Source organism: Sus scrofa, chromosome 11 (genome assembly GCF_000003025.6).
Source record: "Sus scrofa isolate TJ Tabasco breed Duroc chromosome 11, Sscrofa11.1, whole genome shotgun sequence".
NCBI lineage: Eukaryota > Metazoa > Chordata > Mammalia > Artiodactyla > Suidae > Sus > Sus scrofa.
The window spans coordinates 446,505-468,979 of NC_010453.5; the positions used below are offsets into that span (position 1 = coordinate 446,505).

Below are 22,475 nucleotides of genomic sequence, written 5' to 3' on the forward strand. Positions count from 1 at the left end.
CTGCGCCACGACGGGAACTCCAGGGAGGACTATTTTTGTCAGTCATTACTAACCTGGACAAATTTCTTTCATCATATCCTCTTATTTTTTTCCAGTGGATAAAAGAAAACCCAACTAAAATATTTTTAATATTTATTTAAACAGTACTCCCTAAACTGAAACGGCACTAGGAGCTGTGTTTGCATCATTCACTCGCTAATCTATTCGCACAGATGACGATCCAGATAAGAGCCTAGCGTTGTCTGCCGCAGGCGGTGCTCGCCCTGAAAGCCTGGCTGTGGGGCGCGCCCGCCGGAAACCCGCCCCCAGGAGGCCTCCCTGCGCTCTGCCGCCCCCGCCCCCGCCCCCGCCCCCAGCGGCCCTGCAAGCCCCGCCCCCCAGCGCCGCTCCGCAGCCTCCCCTCCGGGAGCGGCTTCCCACAGCGCACGCCCTCCGCTGTCCCAGCCCACTCTCCCGACAAGCCCCGCCCCCACACCCGGCCCTTCCTTCCGCCCGGCGGCCCCTTGGCCCGCCCACCCGCTTCCTGTGGGCCGCGCGGGGCGCCGGCGCGCCCGTCCTGACGTGGTTGGTGTGCGCGCGCGTCGTTCCGGGGCCAGGAACCCGCCATTGGCGCGGTCGGGCCCTTCGCGTCCGCCTGGCAGAGGGACTGACTGCGGGCGGGCGCGTGTCACAGTCCCTCTCCCCGCCGCTAGCAGAGCTCCGTTATGGCGGAGGCGGACGCGGACGGGGCGAGCGCGGCTGCGGTTGCCGGTTCGGGAGCCGACGGCAGTGGAGAGTCGCCTGCAGTCGAAGGAGGGGGAGCCGGAGCGTTGAGCGAAGAAAAGGAAGCGGCCGCGAAAGGAGCGGAGGCCGCGGGGGACAGTGAGGAGGACGGCGAGGATGTGTTCGAGGTGGAGAAGATCCTGGACATGAAGACGGAGGGGGTACGTGCGGGGCGGCCCACGCGCGGCGGTCGGCGCGGCGGAGGCGCTGGAGGCGGTGCGGGGGCGTTTCTCGCCGCAGGGGACGTTTCTCGCCGCAGGGGACGTGGGGACTGTGCTCCGCTTTTGGGCCTTCGTCCTCGCCTTCTCCCCACAGGGCACATCTCAGGTCCAGAGGCCCTGAGCATCCTCGTTCCTCTCCCGGGGAACTCCTGTTCTCTTCCCCCGTGAAAGCCTCGTTTGACCCTGATCCCAACAGAGTGAGGTGCCCCACTGACGCTGGGTGTAGACTTTTGTTTTAGGATTTATTTATCGTTCTTATATGTTTGTCTTGTAGACTGTAGGCCTCTTCTAGTACATGACTATGCGTTTTAAGTTTTGTTATTGAAGTGATAACAAAATGATGTTTTATCACTTTAATGCTTAGCCTGCAGTAGTTGCTTAGTGTACATCAGATTGTTAAGTGGGCGAATGAATTGTGGGCTGGAGGCTGAGGGAAAGTAAGAGGGTGCAAGGACGGACAATAATAAGGATGGCAAATAATCTCTTTTAGTAAATAGGAGTAAGATAACCAAAGGTCCTATACGGTGGTCGTTATATATGTTGTGTTCTTTTTATTGTCTTTTATTTCCCATTTGCGTACACTACTTTGTGTGTGTGTGTTTTGTTTTTTTTTTTTTTTTTTTTTTTTTTTGTCCATTCACGGACTTTTTTGGTCTCAGCTACTGCATGCTGGGTGCTGTGTTAGGTCCTGAGGATACAGAGATTAGTTGTATCATACTCAGTTGCTGACGTTAAAAATTCCCCTGTCCATGCTGTAAAATTAGGTTGTGGTGATTGTTGTACACCTGTAAGTGTGATGAAATTCATTAAGTATTAAAAAAAAAGCTATCCTGTCCAGTGGGGGATAAATAATTGAAATGAAGTGTCATCAATATTATTGTTAGTTACAAACAGTAAAAAGTGGGACGTCTTGAAGTATAATTTTCCCATATACAATGTAAGCATCTGTGGTGTTGCTGCAGGCTGCGGCGTTGGTTGCAGATGTGGCTTGGATCTGGCATTGCTATGGCTCTAAGATAGGCAGGCAGCTGCAACTCGACTTCGGCCCATAGCCTGGGCACTTCCATGTGCCAAAGGTGTGGCCCTAAAAGGGGGAAAAACACTGCTCTTTTTGAAGGCAGCACTGTTGCCTGAGATTTCCTTTCTTCTGCCTCCCTTCCTGCAGGCTGATTAAGCAGCCATGCTGTCTCAACCTGGTTCATCCTCAGTTTTAACTACACCTTCATAGAAGCTCTTACAATGTCATATATTAGCAGTTTTCTTTTTGCAGACTATTTTACTGAAAAGAATGTACATGCATTTTCAGTTGATACAGTAACTGTCTCCCCACCCAGTTATATAGCTGAACCATTAAACTGACACTCATAATTATTGTTTTTAAATTATGAAGATTTCCGGGATTATTTTTGGAAGTCATGAGACCAAGATTGTTCTCTTTGCATTATTTCTTAGCTTCTGCTCCTGTTGGGTGCTGAGGCTTGATCCCTCCGCAAAGGGCAGGATGACTGGAAGGCAGTGTGGGGATCACTGAAGGGTAAAATGGGAGGGAGCAGTGGTTGGCACTCAGTTTGGAATGTTTATCACCTTGTGGTTGTATGATTAAAATCCACAGGTGTTAAGCGTATAGCTAGAATTGTGCCCTGCGGTTCATGTGGGAAACGATCGCAAGAGTTTGTTCTTGAGAGTTCCTGTCGTGGCTCAGAAGTTAACAGATCTGACTACAATCCATGAAGATGCAGGTTCGATCCCTGGCCTCACTCCGTGGGTTAAGGATCTGGCGTTGCCATAAGCTGTGGTGCAAGTCACAGACATGGCTCAGTTCTGGCATTGCTGTGGCTGTAGTGTAGGCCGGCAGCTGCAGCTCCAATTCGACCCCTGCCTGGCCTGGAAACTGCCATATGCAGCAGGTATGACCCTAAAAAGACCAAAAAAAAAAAGTTTGTTCTTGCTTCTCAGTGAGACTGGGTATTGAACAGTGCGGCTTTTTACGGCCACACCCGTGGCATATGGAGGTTCCTAGGCTAGGGGTCAAATCAGAGCTATAGCTGCTGGCCTTCACCACAGCCACGGCAACACAGGATCAGAGCCACATCTATGGCCTACACCACAGATCATGGCAACGCTAGATTCTTAACCAACCCATTGAGCGAGGCCAGGGATCGAACCCACAATCTCGTGGTTCCTAGTCAGATTCCTTTCCCATGTGCCGTGATGGGAACTCCTGTGAGGAGACCTTTTAAGGTTATGCCCACAGCATGCAAAAGTTTGTGGGCCAGGGATGGAACCCAAGCCGTAGCAGTGACAATGCCAGATCCTTAACCTGCTGAGCCACCTGGGAACTGCAAGATCTGCATTCCTGGCGACTTTCGGATACGCAGTCCACGCAGTACAGGGTTAGTCACGCTGGTCGCCGTGCTCCAGGTTGATGATGGCCCGTCACCCAGCGATGTTGTACCTGGATGTTTGTACCTTTCGACCCTCCTCCCGTTTGTTTCCATCCCCCACCCCTTCCTCAGGCACCACCAGTCTGTTCTCTGGTGAGCTTCAGGGGTTTTGTTTCTTTTTCGTCTTTTTTTTTTTTTTTTTTTTTTTTTTTAATTTTTAGGGCCCTACCCATGGTTTATGAAGTTCCCAGGCTAGGGGTCGAATCTGGACCGTAGCCACTGGCGTACGCCACAGCCACAGCAACACCAGATTCTTAACCCACTGCACGAGGCCAGGGCTTGAACCTGTGTCTTCATGGTTACTACTCAGATTCGTTTCTGCTGAGCCACAATGGGGGCTCCTTGGGGTGTTTTGTTTTAATAGTCCATGTGTAAGTGCGATCACATAGTTTTTATTTTTCTTTGACCTATTTCACTGTTCATAATGCCCTTGAGGCCCATCCATGTTGTTGTAAATGGCTAGGTTTCTCCGAGTGTGTGTGTGTGTGTGTGTGTGTCTGTGTGTCTGTGTGTCTGTGTGTCTGTGTCTGTGTCTTTTTGTCTTATTAGGGCCGCACCTGTGGCATGTGGAGGTTCCCAGGTTAGGGGTCGAATCGGAGCTACACCTGCTGACCTACCCCACAGCTCACAGCAACACCAGATCCTTAACCCACTGAATGAGGCCAGGGATCGAACCCGCAACCTCATGGTTCCCAGTCGGATTCGTTCCTGCTGCGCCACAACGGGAACTCCTAGGTTTCATTTTTGATGACTGAATAATATTCCATTGTGTACATATGTGATGGATATGATTAGATGTGTAAGATATGTGTGTATGTGTGCGCACACGCGCACACACACACACACACTACGTTTTCTTCATTTGTTGGACATTTAGGTTGTTTCTGTTTTTGGACTATTGTAAATTATGCTGCAGTGAACGTGGCGGTACATGTATCTTTTTGAGTTAGTGTTTACATTTTTTTTTTTTTTGATAAATACCAGAAGTGAGATTGCTGAATCATATAGTGGGTTTTTTTTTGTTGGTTTTTGTTTATATATTTGTTTGTTTGTTTTATGGCTGCACCCACGGCATATGGAAGTTCCCAGGCCAGGGACTGAATTCGAGCCACAGCTGTGACCTACAACTCAGCTGTGGCACTGCTAGATCCTTAATCCTCTGTTCTCAGGCCAGGATGGAACCCTCAGAGCAACCCGAGCCACTGCAATCAGATTCTTAACCCACTGTGCCGCAGTGAAAACTCTGGTAGTTCTGTTTTTAATTTTATTTATTTATTTATTTATTATTGCTGCATCCACTGCATGTGGCAGTTCCTGGGCCAAGGTTAGAAGCTGCCCCACAGCATTCACCTGTGACATTGCAGTGACAACACTGAATCCGTAACCTCCTGCACCCCAAGGGACCTCCTGTTATTTTTGTTTGTTTATGTCCATATAGCATAGGGAAGTTCCCCAGCCAGGGATCAAATCCCAGCTGCAGCTGCAGCAATGCTGGATCCTTAACCCACTAGACAACAGTGGGAACTCCTTGTTTGTAATTTTTTGAAGGTCTCACATTACTGTCTTGTAGTGGCCATACTAATTTACATTCTCATCCCAGTATGTAAGAGTTCCCTTTTCTCCATATCTTCGTAAAAACTTGATATTTCTTTTCTTTTGGTTTTGTTTTTTGTTTGTTTTTGGTCTTTTTAGGCCTGCACTCATGGCATATAAAGTTCCCAGGCTAGGGGTCAAACTGGAGCTGCAGCTGCTGGCCTACACCACAGCGACAGCAACGCTAGATCTGAGCCGCCTCTGTGACCTGCACAGCTCACAGCAATGCTGGATCCTTTAACCCACTGATCGAGGCCAGGGATTGAACTCTCATCCTCATGGATACTAGTTGGGCCTAGTTCCTGAGCCACAACAGGAACTCCCAGTATTTCTTTTCTTCTAAGGATGGCCATTCTCACAGGTGTGAGGTGGTATTTCATTGTGGTTTGAGTTGCATTTCCCTGATGGTTAGTGATGTTGAGCATCTTTTCAGCTACTTTTCAGCGGTCTGTATGTCTGTTAGTTCTTCTGCCCCTTTCTTTTCTTTTCTTTCTTTCTTTCTTTCTTTCTTTCTTTCTTTCTTTTTTTTTTTTTTTTTGGCTGTGCCCTTGCCATGTGGATCCTGAGCCAGGGACTGAACCCATGCCACAGCAGTGACCAGTGATGCTGCAGTGACTGTATATTTTGCATATTGACTCTTTTTTTTTTTTTTTTTTTTGTCTTTTTGCCTTTTCTTGAGCTGCTCCCACAGCATATGGAGGTTCCCAGGCTAGGGGTCGAATTGGAGATGTGGCCACCTGCCTACACCAGAGCCACAGCAACTCGGAATCCGAGCCACGTCTGCCACCTACACCACAGCCCATGACAACGCCGGATCCTTAACCCACTGAGTGAGACCAGGGATCGAACCTGCAACCTCATGGTTCCTAGTCAGATTCGTTTCCGCTGCGCCGTGACGGGAATTCCTGATTGGTCATTTTTGCTCCACTGTGATGAGTGACTGCCCTGTGAGGGAGAAAGTGCAGCTGGATTTGGATTGGATGTACTTTTATTATTTGTTTTAAGGGCTTCACAAATGATCTCAGGAGACGAACATTCTCTGTCCTGGTCTCAGTCTCCATTTCCATTTGGGTGAAGGATCCTCAGCCGCTGGGTGTCTGGAGTGTAATCAGCGTCGTGCTTTATTTGCCTGCTGTTAACTTCTCTAACAGGGTAAGATCCTGTACAAAGTTCGATGGAAAGGATACACGTCGGACGATGACACCTGGGAGCCCGAGGTTCACCTGGAGGACTGCAAAGAAGTGCTTCTGGAATTCAGGAAGAAAGTTGCAGAGAACAAAGCCAAGCCCGTCAAGAAAGACATCCAGGTATGGGATTTTATCTCCTCGTGTCTTCGTCACACAATAAGCTTTAGAAATGCCAGTGATTTACAGAATGCGCAGTAAGGAGTTCACAGCTAATGAGAGAGACTCCGCTCTCCTCCCGTCAGATTTGTGGATCCAGTTGGTTCTCGCAGAGCGCTCTCATTGGTTTTGCCAGACTCTTCTCTCTGCAGCCGATGGCAGTTGACAGGCAGGCAGTTGGGACAGGTCATTAATATTTTCCTTTCAGGTAAGAGTAAGATGAAAGTGGGGAGAAAAAGACCTGTGTCTGCCCAGGTTGTGAGAGAGCATCGTGGTTTTATGAACCTGAGGAATTTTTTGTTTTCATGTTACCACTACAGATGCAATGCATACTTTTCTTTTAAAATCAGCATTATTAAGCTGTTGTCCATCTGGCTTTTCTAATTAACACAATTCTTAGATCACTTTATAAAGCTGTGGATGCTAATCTGCCTCAGATTATTCATAGGTCTGATCATCTGCGCTTGAGTTTTCAGCTGCCTCATTGCCTTCTGGTAGCTCTTACTGATGGTGGGAAGCAGTGAGCTGAAGTTCTCAGCAGCCGTTTGGAGAAGGACGTGGTGAGGTCTGACGAGGGATGATGTTAAAGCTGAAGCACAGGTTTCGGTTAAGTTCCCTTCTGTGGATTCATCCATTCTTTTGTTCTTTTTTCTTTTTTTCTTTTTAGGGCCACACCCGCAGCATATGGAGGTTCCCAGGCTCTGGGTCCAGTCAGAGGTGTAGCCCCCGGCCGACACCACAGCCACAGCAACCCGGGATCCAAGGCGCGTCTGTGACCTACACCACAGCTCACGGCAACGCCGGATCCTTAACCCACTGAGCAAGGGCAGGGACCGAACCCGCAACCTCGTGGTTCCTAGTCGGATTCGTTTACCACTGTGCCACCACGGGAGCTCCCATTGTTTTGTCGTTGATTCTCATATTTCATGCGTTATTGAATTGGCTCTATTTATTTATTTTTTAAATGATTTTTATTTTTTCCACCATAACTGGTTTACGGTGTTCTGTCAGTTTTCTCCTGTACAGCATGGTGACCCAGTCATACATAAATATATACATTCTTTTTCCCACATTATCACGCTCCATTGTAAGTGACTAGATATAGTTCCAAATTGGCTTTATTTATTTATCAATCTTGTTAGAATTTCACATTTTTCTTGTAAGTTTCCCATTTTTTCTTGTAATTTTCTTTCTTCTTTTTTTTTGTTTTTTGTTTGTTTGTTTGTTTGTTTTGTCTTATTAGGGCCACACCCATGGCATATGGAGGTTCCCAGGCTAGGAATCAAATAGGAGCTACAGCTGCCAGCCTACACCACAACCACAGCAATGCCAGATCAGAGCCGCATCTGTGACCTACACCACAGCTCATGACAACGCCGGATCATTTAATCCACTGAGCAAGGCCAGGGATTGAACCTGCAACCTCCTGGTTCCTAGTCAGATTTGTTTCCACTGTGCCATGATGGGAACTCCTTTTCTTGTAATTTTCATGTAAAGCTTCTCTTTATAAATTGAATCTACTCTTACTCAAATTCTTTCTTGTGGTTTTCTTTTTCACTCCAATTCAGCCCCTAGCCTGGGAACTCCCATATGCTGTGGGTGCAGCCCTTAAAAAAAAAACACTTAGTACTTTTTAAATGACCCAAACAGTATTAGGACTCGACTGTGTGTGGCGTTGTTAATAGTAATAGCAGCGATGGAGGCAGGCTCTGTGTACCCAGCACTTTCTCTGTAGGTGCCACATAGTGAGCCAGCACTTGTAGGGATTAAAATGAGAAACTGAGGCTTAGAGGAGTTAAGTAATGAGCCCAAGTCCACCTGATAAAGCCAGACAGCTATACTCTTTTTTTTTTTTTTTTTTTTTTCCTGTCTTTTTAGGGCAGCCCCACATACGGAAGTTCCCAGGCTAGGTGTCAAATCAGAGCTGTAATTGCTGGCCTCTGCCACAGCCACAGCCAAGTAGGATCCAAGGCACGTCTGCAGCCTACACCACAGCTCATGGCAACAGTGGATCCTTAACCCCCTAAACAAGGCCAGGGATTGAACCTGCATCCTCATGGATGCTAGCCAGGTTCGTTGCCACTGAGCCACAGCGGGAACTCTGGCAGCTACACTCTTTGTATGTGTATGTATGTAAACTTACCATCATTATTTAAATTTTTTTTTTCTTTTATTTTTTGGCCGTCCCTTGGCTAATGGAGTTCCCAGGCCAGTGTTCAGATCTGAGCCCCGTTGCCACCTGTGCCACAGCTGCAGCAACTCTGGATCCTTAAACCACTGAGCTAGGCCAGGGCTTGAATCTGCATCCAGGGCTGCAGAGAAATTTTTGAAGTATAGTTGATTTACACCAGTGTGATAGTTTCTGCTCTAAGGCAGCTGTGCTGTTAACCACTGTGGTAAGTTTTCTTTTGGTTTGGGCTGTACTTTGAAATCCATTGACAAGAGCGGAAGTACCAGTTTTTTAAATGTATACTGTAGTGGCAGGGTCTGTACCCTTCAGTACTTCTTAAATTTTTGTAAAGGAAATCCTTTACACAATGAGTTCAGGAGTTCCCATCGGGGCTCAGCAGTTATCAAACCTGACTAGCATCCATGAGGACGTGTGTTCAATCCCTGGCCTCACTCAGTGGGTTAAGGATCCAGCGTTGCCGTGATCTACACCTATGGTGTAGGTGGCAGATGAGGCTTGGATCCTGCGTTGCTGTGGCTGTGGCGGAGGCCAGCAGTTACAGCTCTGATTAGACCCCTAGCCTGGCAACCTCCATATGCTGCAGGTGTGGCCCTAAAAAGACAAAAAAACCAACATGAGTTCAGATTAGAGTCTTTTTTCCTTAAGTTTTTTGCTGTGTTTGACCTCACTTTTCTGAAGTGGGTGCCCACTCCTTCCTTCCTATTTCTTTCCCTAAAAACACTAAACAGACACAGGTGCACCTGTCTTATTAAGTGATTGGTCCTTACTTCTTTCGGTTTAGACATTTGGATTGAAATCTTCATAAACTGTATTTCTAACTTTTTTTTTATTGTCGTTTTTGTAAGATAAGCTTTTTTGCTGAAACTTCTCCCAAGAAGCCGTATCTTCCAGAATACGGGTGTTACTGTCCCTTTCCCTTTACCCAGGCTCTGCTTTAACCCACCTTGCAGTTCTCTTGATTTAAAATTATTGACGATCTGAATGATAGACTGTGTTTGAGAGTTATTCTTTTCTTTTTTTTTCTTTTTAGGGCCACACCTATGGCATATGGAAGTTCCCAGGCTTGGGGTTGAATTGGAGCTGCAGTTGGGCCTTCGCCCCAGCCACAGAAACGCAGGATCCCGAGCTGTGTCTGTGACCTTATAACACAGTTTATAGCAACACCAGATCCTTAACCCACTGAGTGAGACCAGGGATTGAACCCATATCCTCATGGATGCTAGTCAGGTTCTTAACCCACTGGCCCACAACAGGAACTCCAAGGCTCATTCTTCTTTTTTGTGTGTGTCTTTTCTAGGGCTGCACCCAAGGCATATGGAGGTTCCCAGGCTAGGGGTCTAATGGGAGCTGTAGCTGCCAGCCTACATCATAGCCACAGCAACACCAGATCCAAGCCGAGTCTGCAATGTATATACTACAGCTCACAGCAATGCCGGATCCTTAACCCACTGAGCGAGGCCAGGGATCGAACCCTCAACCTCATGGTTCCTCGTCAGATTTGTTTCCACTGTGCCACGACAGGAACTATCCTCATTCTTTTGTAAAGATCACCAGCCTGTGAACCCACTGAGCCACCAGGGAACTCCTTAACATCCTCTAGTGTCCAGTAATGTGTTCAGTGTCCCCCACTTGTCTCAGAGAAGCAAAACAGACCACATCTTTTTGTTGCTTTGATTGAATTGGGATTTGACAAAGGTTTGCAGGGTGTATATCACTGGAAATTTATAAATCTCTTTTAATCTATAATGACTTCTAATCTTCCCTCTTCCCCCCCCATCCTGTTCATTTTTCTGTAGAGTTTCCTATGTTCTGGGTTTGGCTTGAGGGCACAGTATTTTTAACATGTTCTGCTATTCCCTGTTTTCATGTGAACTTGTAGCTAGATATAGAAGCAGAATTATAGTATTGGTTTGTTTGTTTATTTGCTTTTTAGGGCCGTACCCACGGCATGTGGGGGTTCCCAGACTAGGGGTCGAATCAGAGCTGTAGCTGCTGGCCTAAACCACAGCTACAGTAGTGCGGGATCTGACCTCATCTGTGACCTACACCACAGCTCACAGCAACGCTGGATCCTTAACCCACTGAGGGAGACCAGGGATCGAAGCTGCGTCCTCATGGATCCTAGTCAGATTCGTTTCTGCTGCAGGTGGCATTCATTTCTTAGGCACCATAGGGAAAACTTTTTTCTTTTTTGAAAATTTAAAAAAAGCATTTTTGGGGTGGGGCTTGTCAGCAGCATGTGGAAGTTCCTGGACCAGGGATGGAACCCACGCCACAGCAGTGACAGTGCTGTATCCTTAGCCTGCTAGGCCACCAAGGAACTCCAGAAAACTTAAAAATACACCTATCCTTTCCTTCCCTTTTTTCCCACCCCAAGTCATTTGGAAGGGAATTTGGAGAAACGGGAACTGAAAATGCTTTGCATAGTGGGTTTTTTTTTTTTTTTTTGCTTTGTCTTTTTGCCTTTTCTTGGGACGTTCCCGCGGCATATGGAGGTTCCCAGGCAAGGGGTCTAATCGGAGCTGTAGCCACCAGCCTACGCCACAGCCACAGCACTGCAGGATCCGAGCTGAGCCGCGACCTACACCACAGCTCACGGCAACAGTGGGATCCTTAACCCACTGAGCAAGGCCAGGGACCGAACCCGCAGCCTCATGGTTTCCAGTCAGATTCTTCAACCACTGCGCCACGACAGGAACTCCTGCAGTGTTTTTGTAGCTATATGTATACTTTACTCTAGGGTTCTGGGGGTTTTTTCAGAATAGGAAAAGATCTTTTCTGAAACAGCTGTTTCAGATTCCTGTTGACACAAACCAAATCAGTTGGGGAAGTACGACTTCGGTGCCGTCTTGCTCTTTTCCTAACTAAATTGTGAACTGGAGCAGCAAGTTCTAAGAAATTCTGGGATCCAAAATCTTTTTTTTTTTCTCCTTTTTGTCTTTTTGCTATTTCTTGGGCCGCTCCTGCGGCATATGGAGGTTCCCAGGCTAGGGGTCGAATTGGAGCTGTAGCCTCCGGCCTATGCCAGAGCCACAGCAATGCTGGATCCGAGCCGCGTCTGCAACCCACACCACAGCTCACGGCAATGCCGGATCGTTAACCCACTGAGCAAGGGCAGGGATCGAACCCGCAACCTCGGGGTTCCTAGTCGGATTCGTTAACCACTGCGCCACGATGGGAACTCCCAAAATCTTAAAAAAATCTTTGTGTTTGCATTTGTCACTTTTTTGGCAACAAATAAAGTCTATACAAATTACTTGCTATTTTGGAAATTTTGGCGTTGGAGACGTATGCCACCCCCGGCATAGATGATGGCATCGTTCACTGCCCTCAGTTGGGACAGTTTCTGTCCCTCTGTGTCGATCTGTCCCCCTGGATTGCCGCTTAATGTCACCACCTAGTCCTATGTGTTAAATCAAACATAGAAGTAACGTTATACCATTTCAATTTGGGTAAGTAATTTCGAGGAGTTGAGAGAGCACTCCCTCTTAGGTTTAATTAGTACCACTTTTCAAAACCTTCACCGTTGCTGTGCCAGTGAGTAATGAGTATTTAAATCTTTTTTATGCTTTATAGAGACTCACCTTAAATAATGACATATTTGAGGCAAACTCGGATAGTGATCAACAAAGCGAGACCCAAGAAGACACTTCTCCGAAGAAGAAAAAGAAAAAACTACGGCCCAGAGAAGAGAAGAGCCCAGAGGATCTGAAAAAGAAAAAGGCAAAGTCTGGGAAAGCCAAAGATAAACCCAAAGCAGACCTGGAGAGCTCCTCTGAAAGCTCGGTTTTTGATTTAAGGACAAAGAAAAGAATTTTGGAGGCCAGAGAAGAATTAAAGGAATCCAAAAAGCCCAAGAAAGATGACGTAAGAGAAAGTAAGGAGTTAAGGAAAGGTAAGAAGGGCGAAGTAAGAGATTTAAAGACTAACATAAGAGAAGACTCCAAAGAAGAGAAGAAGGCAAAGAAAGAGAAGTGTGTGGCCCCACCGCTGGAACCTGAGTCGACCGTGCTGGGCGGGTCCCCGTTTCAGGAGGCGGACAGTGAAGACTCCCAGCCTGAGCACAGGGAAGAGAAACAGATGAAAGGGGCAAGAGATAAAGCCGAGCCAGATGCCCTGCCCGAGGCCGGATTCGAGCAGCAGCAGGACGGCGCTCTCAGTGCTGACGAGGAGGATGCCAGAGCCAAGAGGAAGAAGAAGAGACCGAGAAAGACAGAGGAACCTAAAGAGAGCAGGACGCCAGAGAACAAGAGCCCCCTCTCGGAGAAGAAACCGGTGCAGAAGAAGCAGAGGAATCAAGACAGGGGCAGAAGTGGCGCCGAGGCGGAGAAGCTGGCGCCCGCGTCGCCCCCCGCGCAGAGCGGCTCCCGACCGGGTGCAGACTCCCCGGAGGAGGTGAGTGCAGGACAGGGTGGGGGCTCGGGGCCCGTGGTTCCCATCTGACAGAGCTCAGCCCTGTCCCCGTCACGCTGGCGCTCTTTCGGTGCACAGTGTCACAGGTAGTGCAGAGGAAGCAAACGGTGAAGCCGCAGGCCCACCCGTTTTTCACTCATCGAAGGTCTGGCTCGGCCCGGAGCCGAGCAAGCCTGTCGGCACCCGTGTCTCAACAGCATCTGCTCACCTCGTGTCTCTGTGCCACAGTCTGGTCATTCTCACGATGTTTCCCTTTTCCCGTTATTGCTGCATTTGTGGTGATCTGGGGTCGGCGCTTAGGTGTTGCTGCCGCAAAAAGGTGAGGACCCGCTGAAAGCTCAGAGGATGCTTGGCACTTGTCAGCAGTGGAGCGGTTTTGAGTTGAGGTGTGGACGGTTCTTTAGACATGCTGCTGTCGCACACTTAAGACTGTAGAGTCATGCAGACGTAGCTGTTACGTGCACTTGGAAACCGAAAAGTTGTGACTCTCTTTATCTCATTCTTGGCTTTATTACACCGATCTAGAACCGAACCGGCCGTGTCTCTGAGGGGTGCCCATAGGAGAAGTTTTTCTGTCGTTAGAGTTAACAGTGTGTCGGGAGGAAGACACTCCCTCCACCTTCTAGGTCCTTCTGGCCGCTCTAGCGTTAAGTGGGCCTGAGGCAGACTAACCGGAGAAAGTCAAACCGAAGTTTACACCTGGTCTGCCCGGGAGAGACCCAGGAAAACGGAGTGACTCACCTGGACGGGCCAGGCCCCCGCCGCCAACACCGTCCGCAGCTGGAGACCCCAGAGGGTGTTGGGGGGCAGCTCTGGGAGGACCGGCGAGAGCACGGTCACAGGGCCAGGCTGCTCGGCCTCCTCCCGTCCTCGCCGTCTCCGTCGATGGCTTCTGGACCCTGGGGACAGTTCCCTTGCAAACGCAAGTGTTTCTCAAAGAGGGAACCCCTTCTCGGCGCGCAGTTTTTCCCACGCCTGCCGTTTCTTTGACAATAACCAGCTTAAAGCAATTCATGTGCCAAAGAGCCGCTGGCCTGGCAAGTGTGACCAGAGGGGGCGGTTGGCTGCTCCCGAGGCGCCGCAGCTTTCACTTGAGTCCCACGCTGCCGCCTTCTGGACCAACTGCAGCCAGAAAACGGGGGCCAGTGTGTGGATGCGTCAGGATTTCTTAGAGGCACTCAGATGCCGAGTAGCATCATATAGGAAAGCAAATGGCTTTATTAGCTTAATACCCGACTTGATACTTTCCCTGTTAACAGAAAAATATACCACTTTTTACTTAAATACTAGTGCAGGGCATACTAACCTTCAAAGTGATTTAGTTCTTGGAAACATGTTTAACAGAGTTTACCTCTCCATTACAAAAGTTAGTTTTATGTTTTTTCAAAGTGGAAATATTTTGAAAAGATGCATGTGTGTGATATGGACGAAGGGTTATTTTAAAAGGTCTTTTTTTTTTCCATCCATTATTCCCAGTGTTGTGGGTTTATCTTAAGGAAATCATTTTAGAGTGGAGGGAAAGCTGTGTATACGGAGGCGTTTACGGCAGTGTTGTCTTCACTAAAACCAAAAGCTGCACAGTGAAGCCAGTGTACTCACGCCTGGCTTTGGTGAAGGAAGGTGCAGCCTCTGCCCGACGAAGGAGGACGGGTGACTCCTGCTCTGAAACCCACGGCTCCCTCCCCGAAGGGCTTTAGCCAAGCAGCTGTAAAGCCCGGGTGAGGCGTTCCCATCTTGGCTCGGTGGTTAACGAATCCGACTAGGAACCATGAGGTTGCGGGTTCGCTCGATCCCTGCCCTCGCTCAGTGGGTTGAGGATCCGGTGTTGCCGTGAGCTGTGCCGTAGGCCCGCAGCTACAACTCCAGTTAGACCCCTGCCGAGGGTGAGGCCCTAGAAAAGACAAAATAAAAATAAAAGACTAAAGGCTGGGTGAGGGGTGGGGGCCCGCAGAGCACGGTTCTCTGACGGGCAGATGGTGAGGTTGCGGGGTCCCCGGGCTTTAGTCCCGAGGCCCCGGGAGGCCTGGGGGCTGTGTGCTGAGCTCGTCAGGTATTAGCATCTTCCATTGGGCTGGGGTCTCACACCTGCAGACCTCGGCACACGGGCGTCCGATGCTGTGACCTCCTTACTGGAGAGCGGTGCTGCAGCAGGGCACGCAGGGCGGGTCCGCCCCAGGCCACACCACTCTCACCCGTGTCCTGCCAGGGGGGGACTGTTACGGAGCCGTGAAAGTATTGCTCGTGAAGTCGACATAGCAAACATGGAAACGTTTACAAACGTTATGGTGAAGAAAACTGCAGACACAACACAGTCAAGTAGAAATGCCTGTGTGGTGTAATAAAGGTGAGGGTGCAAATGAAATTATCTTTAAAATCACAGAGTCGAGAAGGGAGAATGTGGAGAATTAGAATAATCGTGCTTGGTTAGTGGGAGTCCAGGTGAGAAATGTTTGGCGATTTCTTTTTTTTAATTATTAAAAAAGTTCTTCAGAGAGAGTGAGGAAGAGGAGTTTCTGTTGTGGCGCAGAGGAAAGGAACCCGACTAGGATCCGTGAGGATGGGGTTCGACCCCTGGCCTCGCTCCGTGGGTTGGGGATCTGGCGTCGCCGTGAGCTGTGGCGGAGGCCGCAGACACGGCTCGGATCCTGCGTGGCTGTGGCTGTGGCTGTGGCGGAGGCCGGCAGCCGCAGCTCTCGTTCGAGCCCAGCCTGGGAACCTCCATCTGCCGCCGGTGCGGCCCTAAAAAGGCCAAAAAAACCCGCCCCCAAAAAGCCCCGCGAAGAGAGCGAGGAAATGTGGTGCTGGGTGTCGAATGTGCTCTTTTGGAGGCGGAGGCAGAGGGTAAGTGGCAGGAGCACAGCTTGGCCATCAGGTCACAAGGGCCGGGGGCCGGGCACCGGCTTTCCGAATCAGTGTCCGCTCCGTCCGTCCTTACCTGGGCTCTCACGTGTCTTTTTCAGGAGAAAGAGACCCAAAAAAATGAACCCAAAGAAAAATACCAGAAAAGGCAGGATTTGGACAAGGACGAAAAAGGCCGAAGAGAGCCCAAGGCCTTGAAGCGTGAGTGCCAACACTGGCTTCCCTGGGCCTTCGGGCGGGAGGCTGGGTCCTTGTCAGAGCTGGGAGTTTGGACCCTCCCACGGCTCTTGTTCCCTAGTTCCCTTCACTTGTGGTGCAGTCATGAGCCGATGTCATCTCGCTCCTTCTCCCGAGTACGCGGTGGAAAACAGCATCCTGTCGTTTCGTAGCACGAGCTCAGTTATGACGGGAAAGCGAGAGGGTCTTTTGCCGTGGCTGCTCCTGCAGACTCTGCTGTGTGACACGGTTACTGCATGTAGCTCCGCGTCATTCGTGTAAACACAGCGAATGTACCTTTTGATTCTGTCGGGATGTCGCTTAACTGCGGATCCGTAGGGAGGCCCCGGGGACCGCCCTTCTGCCCTGCCTTTGCTGAGACGCCGGCCGGGTGCTCACAGCGCCAGGTGAGGCGGTGCAGGCGCACCATCAGGTTGCTGGCCTCGCGCGTGTCTCCCGTACGCGTCCCGAGACCTTTCCTGCGTGTGACCCGGTGCTGGGCAGTCGTCTCGGCAGAGGCCCCGTTGCTGGCGTGGCTCCGATCATCCGGAGGCTCCTGTCTCCGGTAGGCCTTTCTCTAAACTGGAAGGAGCTCCGAAGCCTCCTCGGCTAGCCGCTCAGGGTGGGCGTCCTGGCTCACAGGGAGCGGCCGTGGGAAGGCCGGCTGCAGCCCCGTCGGGGCCTCAGTAGTAAGTCTGAGCAGGCTTTACAGCCAAGGCAGGTGGTAGTAAGAAATCAGAAAATAGGTTTTTTAACCCTACTAACCCAGGTTTTCTTTTGATTCCAACACATTTGTGACTCATATTTATTATTATCAGTTTTCTTTTTTTTCCACTAGCATTTAAGGAAATCAGAAATGCATTTGATTTATTTAAATTAACTCCGGAAGAAAAAAATGATTCTCCTGAGAATAGTCGGAAAAGAGAAGAAATACCACCGGATTGTCAAGTCACCGAGGATCAGAAGAGCAAGGAGAACAAGCAGGCCCTTAAAGGAAGGAGAGGCGCTCGAGACGAGGCCGACACATGGGCCTTCATAGCTGCAGAGGGCGATCAGGAGGCTCTGGACAGCGTGTGCCCGGCGGACGAGAACCCTGGTGAGTGTGGGCATTGTGCCCAGTTCTTCCCTCTCCCCTGTCCTTCTGCCCTGACGGTGGAGTGGGAGACTTTGAATCATTTCACACTGAAGACTTATAAATTATCCTCTGGTTTCTAAATTGATCAAAGAGATGTCTTCTGAATCCCTCTGGTGTGTTCAGCACACTGAGAAGTGGTCAGGATTTCTGATTTGCTCCTTAACCTGCTGTTGCCAAGCCGTCTGAGTGTTTATCTTACCAGGTTTCTTTCAGAAAACTGTTCAATACAGACCTGCTTGTATGCTTGCCCTTGTCACTTGGCGGTGGCCTCTGCAGCCCTGAACTCGTGTGCTGGGGGCGGGGAGGCGTGGGGGGAGGACAGGATAAGCAAGACGTCCGTCTGACACAGCTTTGTGTGCTCTGAGTGTTGTGAGACCCTCGGGAAGTGGGGAAATATTTTGCAGTATATGGCCAACCAGATAGTTTGAGTGGCCCCCTTTTGCAGAACAGCCAGGTCTCGGTGTACGAGGTCAAACAAGCTGGTTGAGACGTCGCCACGCCTGCAGGAAACTGGGGCGATGTGTACGGGACGTGGGTTGCACTGCTTTCGAGATCCCTGGTGATGAAGAGAGTAGGTCTGGCAGGTGCTGGGTCCAGCAAGCAGGAGAGCCTGGGGAGCCTCTGAAATGGGCTCCAAGGCGGCAGGCTTAACGGCCAGGGCGCCGCGGTGCTGGGTGCATGGATCTCTGCTGCCCAACCAGACGCCGAACAGTTCCCGGAGCGGCCTCAGCACTCGGGCAGTCCAGGTGGTCTCGGCAGCCCGTGCGCTCTCCAGGTGGTGTCCTTGAGCCTGTTCCTGCTGTGGGCACAGTGGGCAGACGTGAGGAGGTGAGGAGCCCCTCGGACCCCTCCAACAGGAGAGCGTGGCTCTGGCCAGAAGCGGGTTCGTTGAAAGATGAATGGAGTAGACTGGCCTCTGGTGCTGTGAGTTAAGGGGGGAAGACTGAAGACTTTAAAGGTATTTCCGGTGAAAGAGAGATGTGATTATAGATTAAAAAAATAAAAATTCTATGAGGATTTTCTTACAGATTTGAAAACAATGGGAAATGTCACAAACTGATAGTTTAACAAAACTGGCCCAGGGAGAAAATAAGAAGTTGGATAGTCTTACCGCTATTAAAGTGAAATAGTAACATACACATCATCTTAGAAACGTAGCAGTAGGCACAGGAGGTTTCACGTGTAGGAAAGAGTTTATCAGACTTCCGACGTTGTCTTCCTGAAAGCAGGTGGGTTCTGGGAGCCCACTGTCACTTTAGTCCCCAAACCAAGCAGAACTGCTCGAGGAAGGGGCAGGACAGACCCGGCTACGTCACTTGTGAACTCTGATGTGAAAACCCAGGCAGAGCAGGCGCAGGCTGGATCCAGAGCCCTGTAGACACAAAACCTCTCCTGCCTCTGTTGGCTGTTCCCTCGGAATTCAGTGAGTGAAGAGAAATTGATTTAAAGCATTTTGACCTTTAAAAACAAAACCTAGCAACTTAGAAATAAAAGGGAGTTTTGTCAATAGAGAGCTTTGAACCTTAGGCAAAAATTGGGTCCTCCTGAGACCCTGGGAACGGTTCTTTCCAATCAGAGACAGCCCAGGGATGCCTCGGTCCTGCTTTCATTCACCATTTGACTGAGGTCCAGGCAGCACGCGAAGACAGTGAAAAAGCGTGAGCCCCCCAGAAAAGGTCTCGGTTACCAGCTGGTGTCCCGTGCAGAAGTCACCCTCGCCCAGTGAAACCAGCAGGAGATGCCGTCCCTGCCGACCTGGCCCGTCCGCGGAGCCGGCCCTCCGAGGCGGCCGCGCGCAGGCCTCGGGCTCTGGACACTGGACACGGGGAGCCCCTCGGTGGGGGTGAGGGCGGGGGCGGGGTGGCTCAGCCGGAGGGGTCTGTGCACCCCGACTCCCTCACCGATACCCCTGCAGGCCGCGCTTTCCCAGCTGCCAGGGCGCCCTGGCGCAGTCAGGGTGACACGGAGTTAGACGTTGCTGGGACCCGTTTTTACAAAGGTGAAAAAGCAAAACCAACAGGACATTTTTTTTTTAGGATATGCGTATTTTGGCCAAACTTTGAAAAGAATGGGCATGACCGATGCACGGGGGGATGGGGGGTGTCCTGTGCGGGTTCTGGGATCCAGTGGGTGCCACCGTCACCGCCGCGCCCCTCGTGGCGTCGCTGCTTTGACCTCGTGTCCAGCGTTTTCTTTCAAGTGGCGGGAGCGGGGGGACCCGATGCCGAGCTCAGGCGCAGAGGCTTCCTGAGAGGACGAGGCGGCGCTGCCTCGCCGCCTCTGTAGCTTGTCTCCCTCCCAGGCCGTGTGTGCGGAGGCCGAGTTGGTGGTGGAGTTGATCAGCTCTGCTCTGGGAAGGCCGCGCCGCTTGCCCCTTCCCACTCTGGTTGTTGGGGACGTCAAGGCCAGCGAGTCCCCGCCCTGCGAGGAACGGGCGCCCCGGAGGCTGCGCTGTCTCCCAGGGGGGCTCCTGCTGCCTCCGCGCCAGAGCTCGCTCTCGTTAGCGAAGTAGAGTTGGGTTAGTTTGGGGTATACGGCAGCGTGACTCAGCTGTGTGTGTGTGTGTGTGTGTGTGAGGGTGTGTGTCTCCTCTGCAGGTGCTCTTCCATTCCTGTTGCTCCAAGACGCCCGATGTCGGCGTGTAGGTCGCCGCGGGCCCCGCTCATCAGCTGCTTTGTGTCTGTGTGTGTGTCTGAGAGGCCAGGCCCCTCGTTTACCCTCCCCTCCCCTTAGGTAACCGTGAGAGTGTTTGCTGGGCCTGCGGGTCTTGTAAACAAGTTCAGACGCCGCCTCTAAGTGCCATCGCGTGGTGTTTGTCTTCCTCTGGCTTGAGCCAGTGCGACGACCTCCAGGTCTGGGCGAGGTGCTGCCGATGGTCTCCGTTCCTCGGGCTGTGGCCGAGTGATGGCCCATTGTGTGTGTACACGTTTCGGCCTCCTCTGTCGGTGGGCGTCTGGGTCGCTTGCATTTCCTGGCTGCTGTAGGTAGTGTGCAGTGAACGCTGGGTGCCTGGATCTTTTCCGGTGAAGGTTTTCTCTGGGTAGATGCCCAAGATTGCTGGATCACACGGTCGCTCTCTTTTTAGGTTTTAAGGAACCTCCTTACTGTTTGCCATCCTGACTGTACCAATTTTACCTTCCCACCGACAGTGTAGGAGGGTTCCCTTTTCTCCACACCCTCGCCAACGTTTATTGTTGGCAGACTTTTTTTTTCTGCCTTTTTCTTGAGCCGCTCCCTCGGCATATGGAGGTTCCCAGGCTAGGGGTCGAATCAGAGCTGTAGCCCCCGGCCTACGCCAGAGCCACAGCAACGCGGGATCCGAGCCACGTCTGCAACCACAGCTCACGGCAACGCCGCCGGATCCTTAACCCACTGAGCAAGGCCAGGGATCAAACCCTCAACCTCATAGTTCCTGGTTGGATTTGTTAACCCCTGCGCCACAACGGGAACTCCTGTTTGCAGACTTTTTGATGGCAGCCATCCTGACTGGCGTTGGGCTTGTGTGTCTCTAATGTTCGAGACGTCCAGCATCTCTTCGTGTGCTGGTTGCCCGTCTGTATTTAAAACCTCTAACTTTAACATCAAATGTTTGTGCTTTTTTTTTTTTTTCCCTTTTCCGTTTTAGGGCCGCACATGCGACATATGGACGTTCCCAGGCGAGGGACTGTAGTCGCCGGCCTGCGCCACAGCCACAGCAATGCAGGATCCAAGCCTGGTCTGCGACCTACCGCACAGCTCACAGCAACGCCTAATCCTTGACCCGCTGAGCGAGGCCAGGGATCAAACCCGCTTTCTCCTGAGTACTAGTCGGATTTGTTTCCGCTGAGCCGCGATGGGGACTCCTGTGCTGCTCGTTTGTTTAAACGGGACAGTCGTTTTGGACGCTTCTCAGAGCCCCTCTGTGGCACTGCCAGTGGGGGATGGCATCTGGGTGGGAACCAGCCCTTGCTTCGTGTGTGGTGGGCTGATTCCAGGAGGCCTGGCCTGAGGGCAGGGACGTAGGCGATGGCTTTGATTTGCACGCGGGTCTGGGGGGTGCATTTAGAGTAACTTTCCCCGCACGAATGGCTGGAAGCAGTGGGGAGCTGTCCCCGTCCGATGGCCCCTCCGGGTGTACGTCCCAGAAGAGTGGCCAGAGAAAGATTCCTCTTACCGAATCCCTGCGACGTCGCACTTCTTTCAAGCTGCTTAAAATTCCTGGGACTCTTTTCCAGGGACTCGGATTCCTGTTCACCTGTGTGCCTCCGCAGTTCCCTGACACATAAAAGGAGATGATTCATGGTATTTCGCAGAGAAGGGCAGGAATTTCATTAGACTCGGTCGCACAGTGACGTACCGGCGCGCTGGTTGTTTTGACACCGCTTTTGTGTCATGGGCCAGGACAGAATACCCAGGCCTGGTTTCTTAATGGGCTTTTCTGTGTTCCAGATGGCAGACAACAGATTTTGAGTTTGGGCATGGATTTGCAGTTGGAATGGATGAAATTGGAGGATTTTCAAAAGCATCTTGATGGGGAAGATGAGACTTTTACTCCTACAGCAGATGCAATTCCAAGTAGTGAGTAGTCTGGGAATTCCGGGGACCTTTTACGTGAATCTAGAGATATGAAAATACAGAGAGAGGAGTTCCCGTCGTGGCGCAGTGGTTAACAAATCCGACTAGGAACCATGAGGTTGCGGGTTCGATCCCTGCCCTTGCTCAGTGGGTTAACGATCCGGCGTTGCCGTGAGCTGTGGTGTAGGTTGCAGACACGGCTCGGATCCCGAGTTGCTGTGGCCCTGGTGTAGGCCAGAGGCTTCAGCTCTGATGAGACCCCTAGCCTGGGAACCTCCATATGCTGCGGGAGCGGCCCAAGAAATGGCAAATAGACAAAAACAACAACAACAACAAAAATACAGAGAGATATCAAAGACGCAATTTCTCTTGTCTTTCATTTTAGATTTATTGAGGGATGCTGTGAAAAATGGGGATTATATTACTGTGAAGGTTGCGCTTAATTCAAGTGAAGAGTATAACCTGGATCAAGAGGTAAAATGTCTGTGAGTCTCACGAAAGGAAGGTGGAAAGTAGCTCTTTCAAAATAATTCCTTTTATCTTCTTAACCATAAAAGTCATGTGTGCCTCTCCGTAAAACCTGAACACTGTAGGACTTACAGTCCCTGGAGGTTCTCCCCCCCCCTCCCCCCGAGTGGCGGTAGGTCCGGCGGCGGTGGCGACCTGGCCTTGTCTCTGGCGTAACCCCCACACGTGGAGGGTAACGTGACCTCGCGTTTTCACGTCACCTTTTATGGCCTTGCT

The 22,475-nt window shown here is 50.7% G+C and overlaps 1 protein-coding gene across 2 annotated transcripts in view; it reads left to right on the forward strand.

Moving 5' to 3' along the window:
- The window catches only part of MPHOSPH8 (M-phase phosphoprotein 8), a 33,103-nt gene continuing 11,142 nt past the window's right edge, over nt 515–22,475 (forward strand). Inside the window, exons 1-7 of one of the 2 annotated variants that reach the window (XM_013980701.2) lie at nt 515–923; nt 6,172–6,327; nt 12,131–12,949; nt 15,928–16,027; nt 16,881–17,138; nt 21,606–21,734; nt 22,117–22,205. In XM_013980701.2, the coding sequence (XP_013836155.1) occupies nt 705–923; nt 6,172–6,327; nt 12,131–12,949; nt 15,928–16,027; nt 16,881–17,138; nt 21,606–21,734; nt 22,117–22,205 (1,770 nt within the window). In that variant the 5' untranslated portion in view covers nt 515–704. The remainder of the gene's footprint in view (nt 924–6,171; nt 6,328–12,130; nt 12,950–15,927; nt 16,028–16,880; nt 17,139–21,605; nt 21,735–22,116; nt 22,206–22,475) is intronic. The other variant, XM_005668563.3, reaches the window with a different exon arrangement.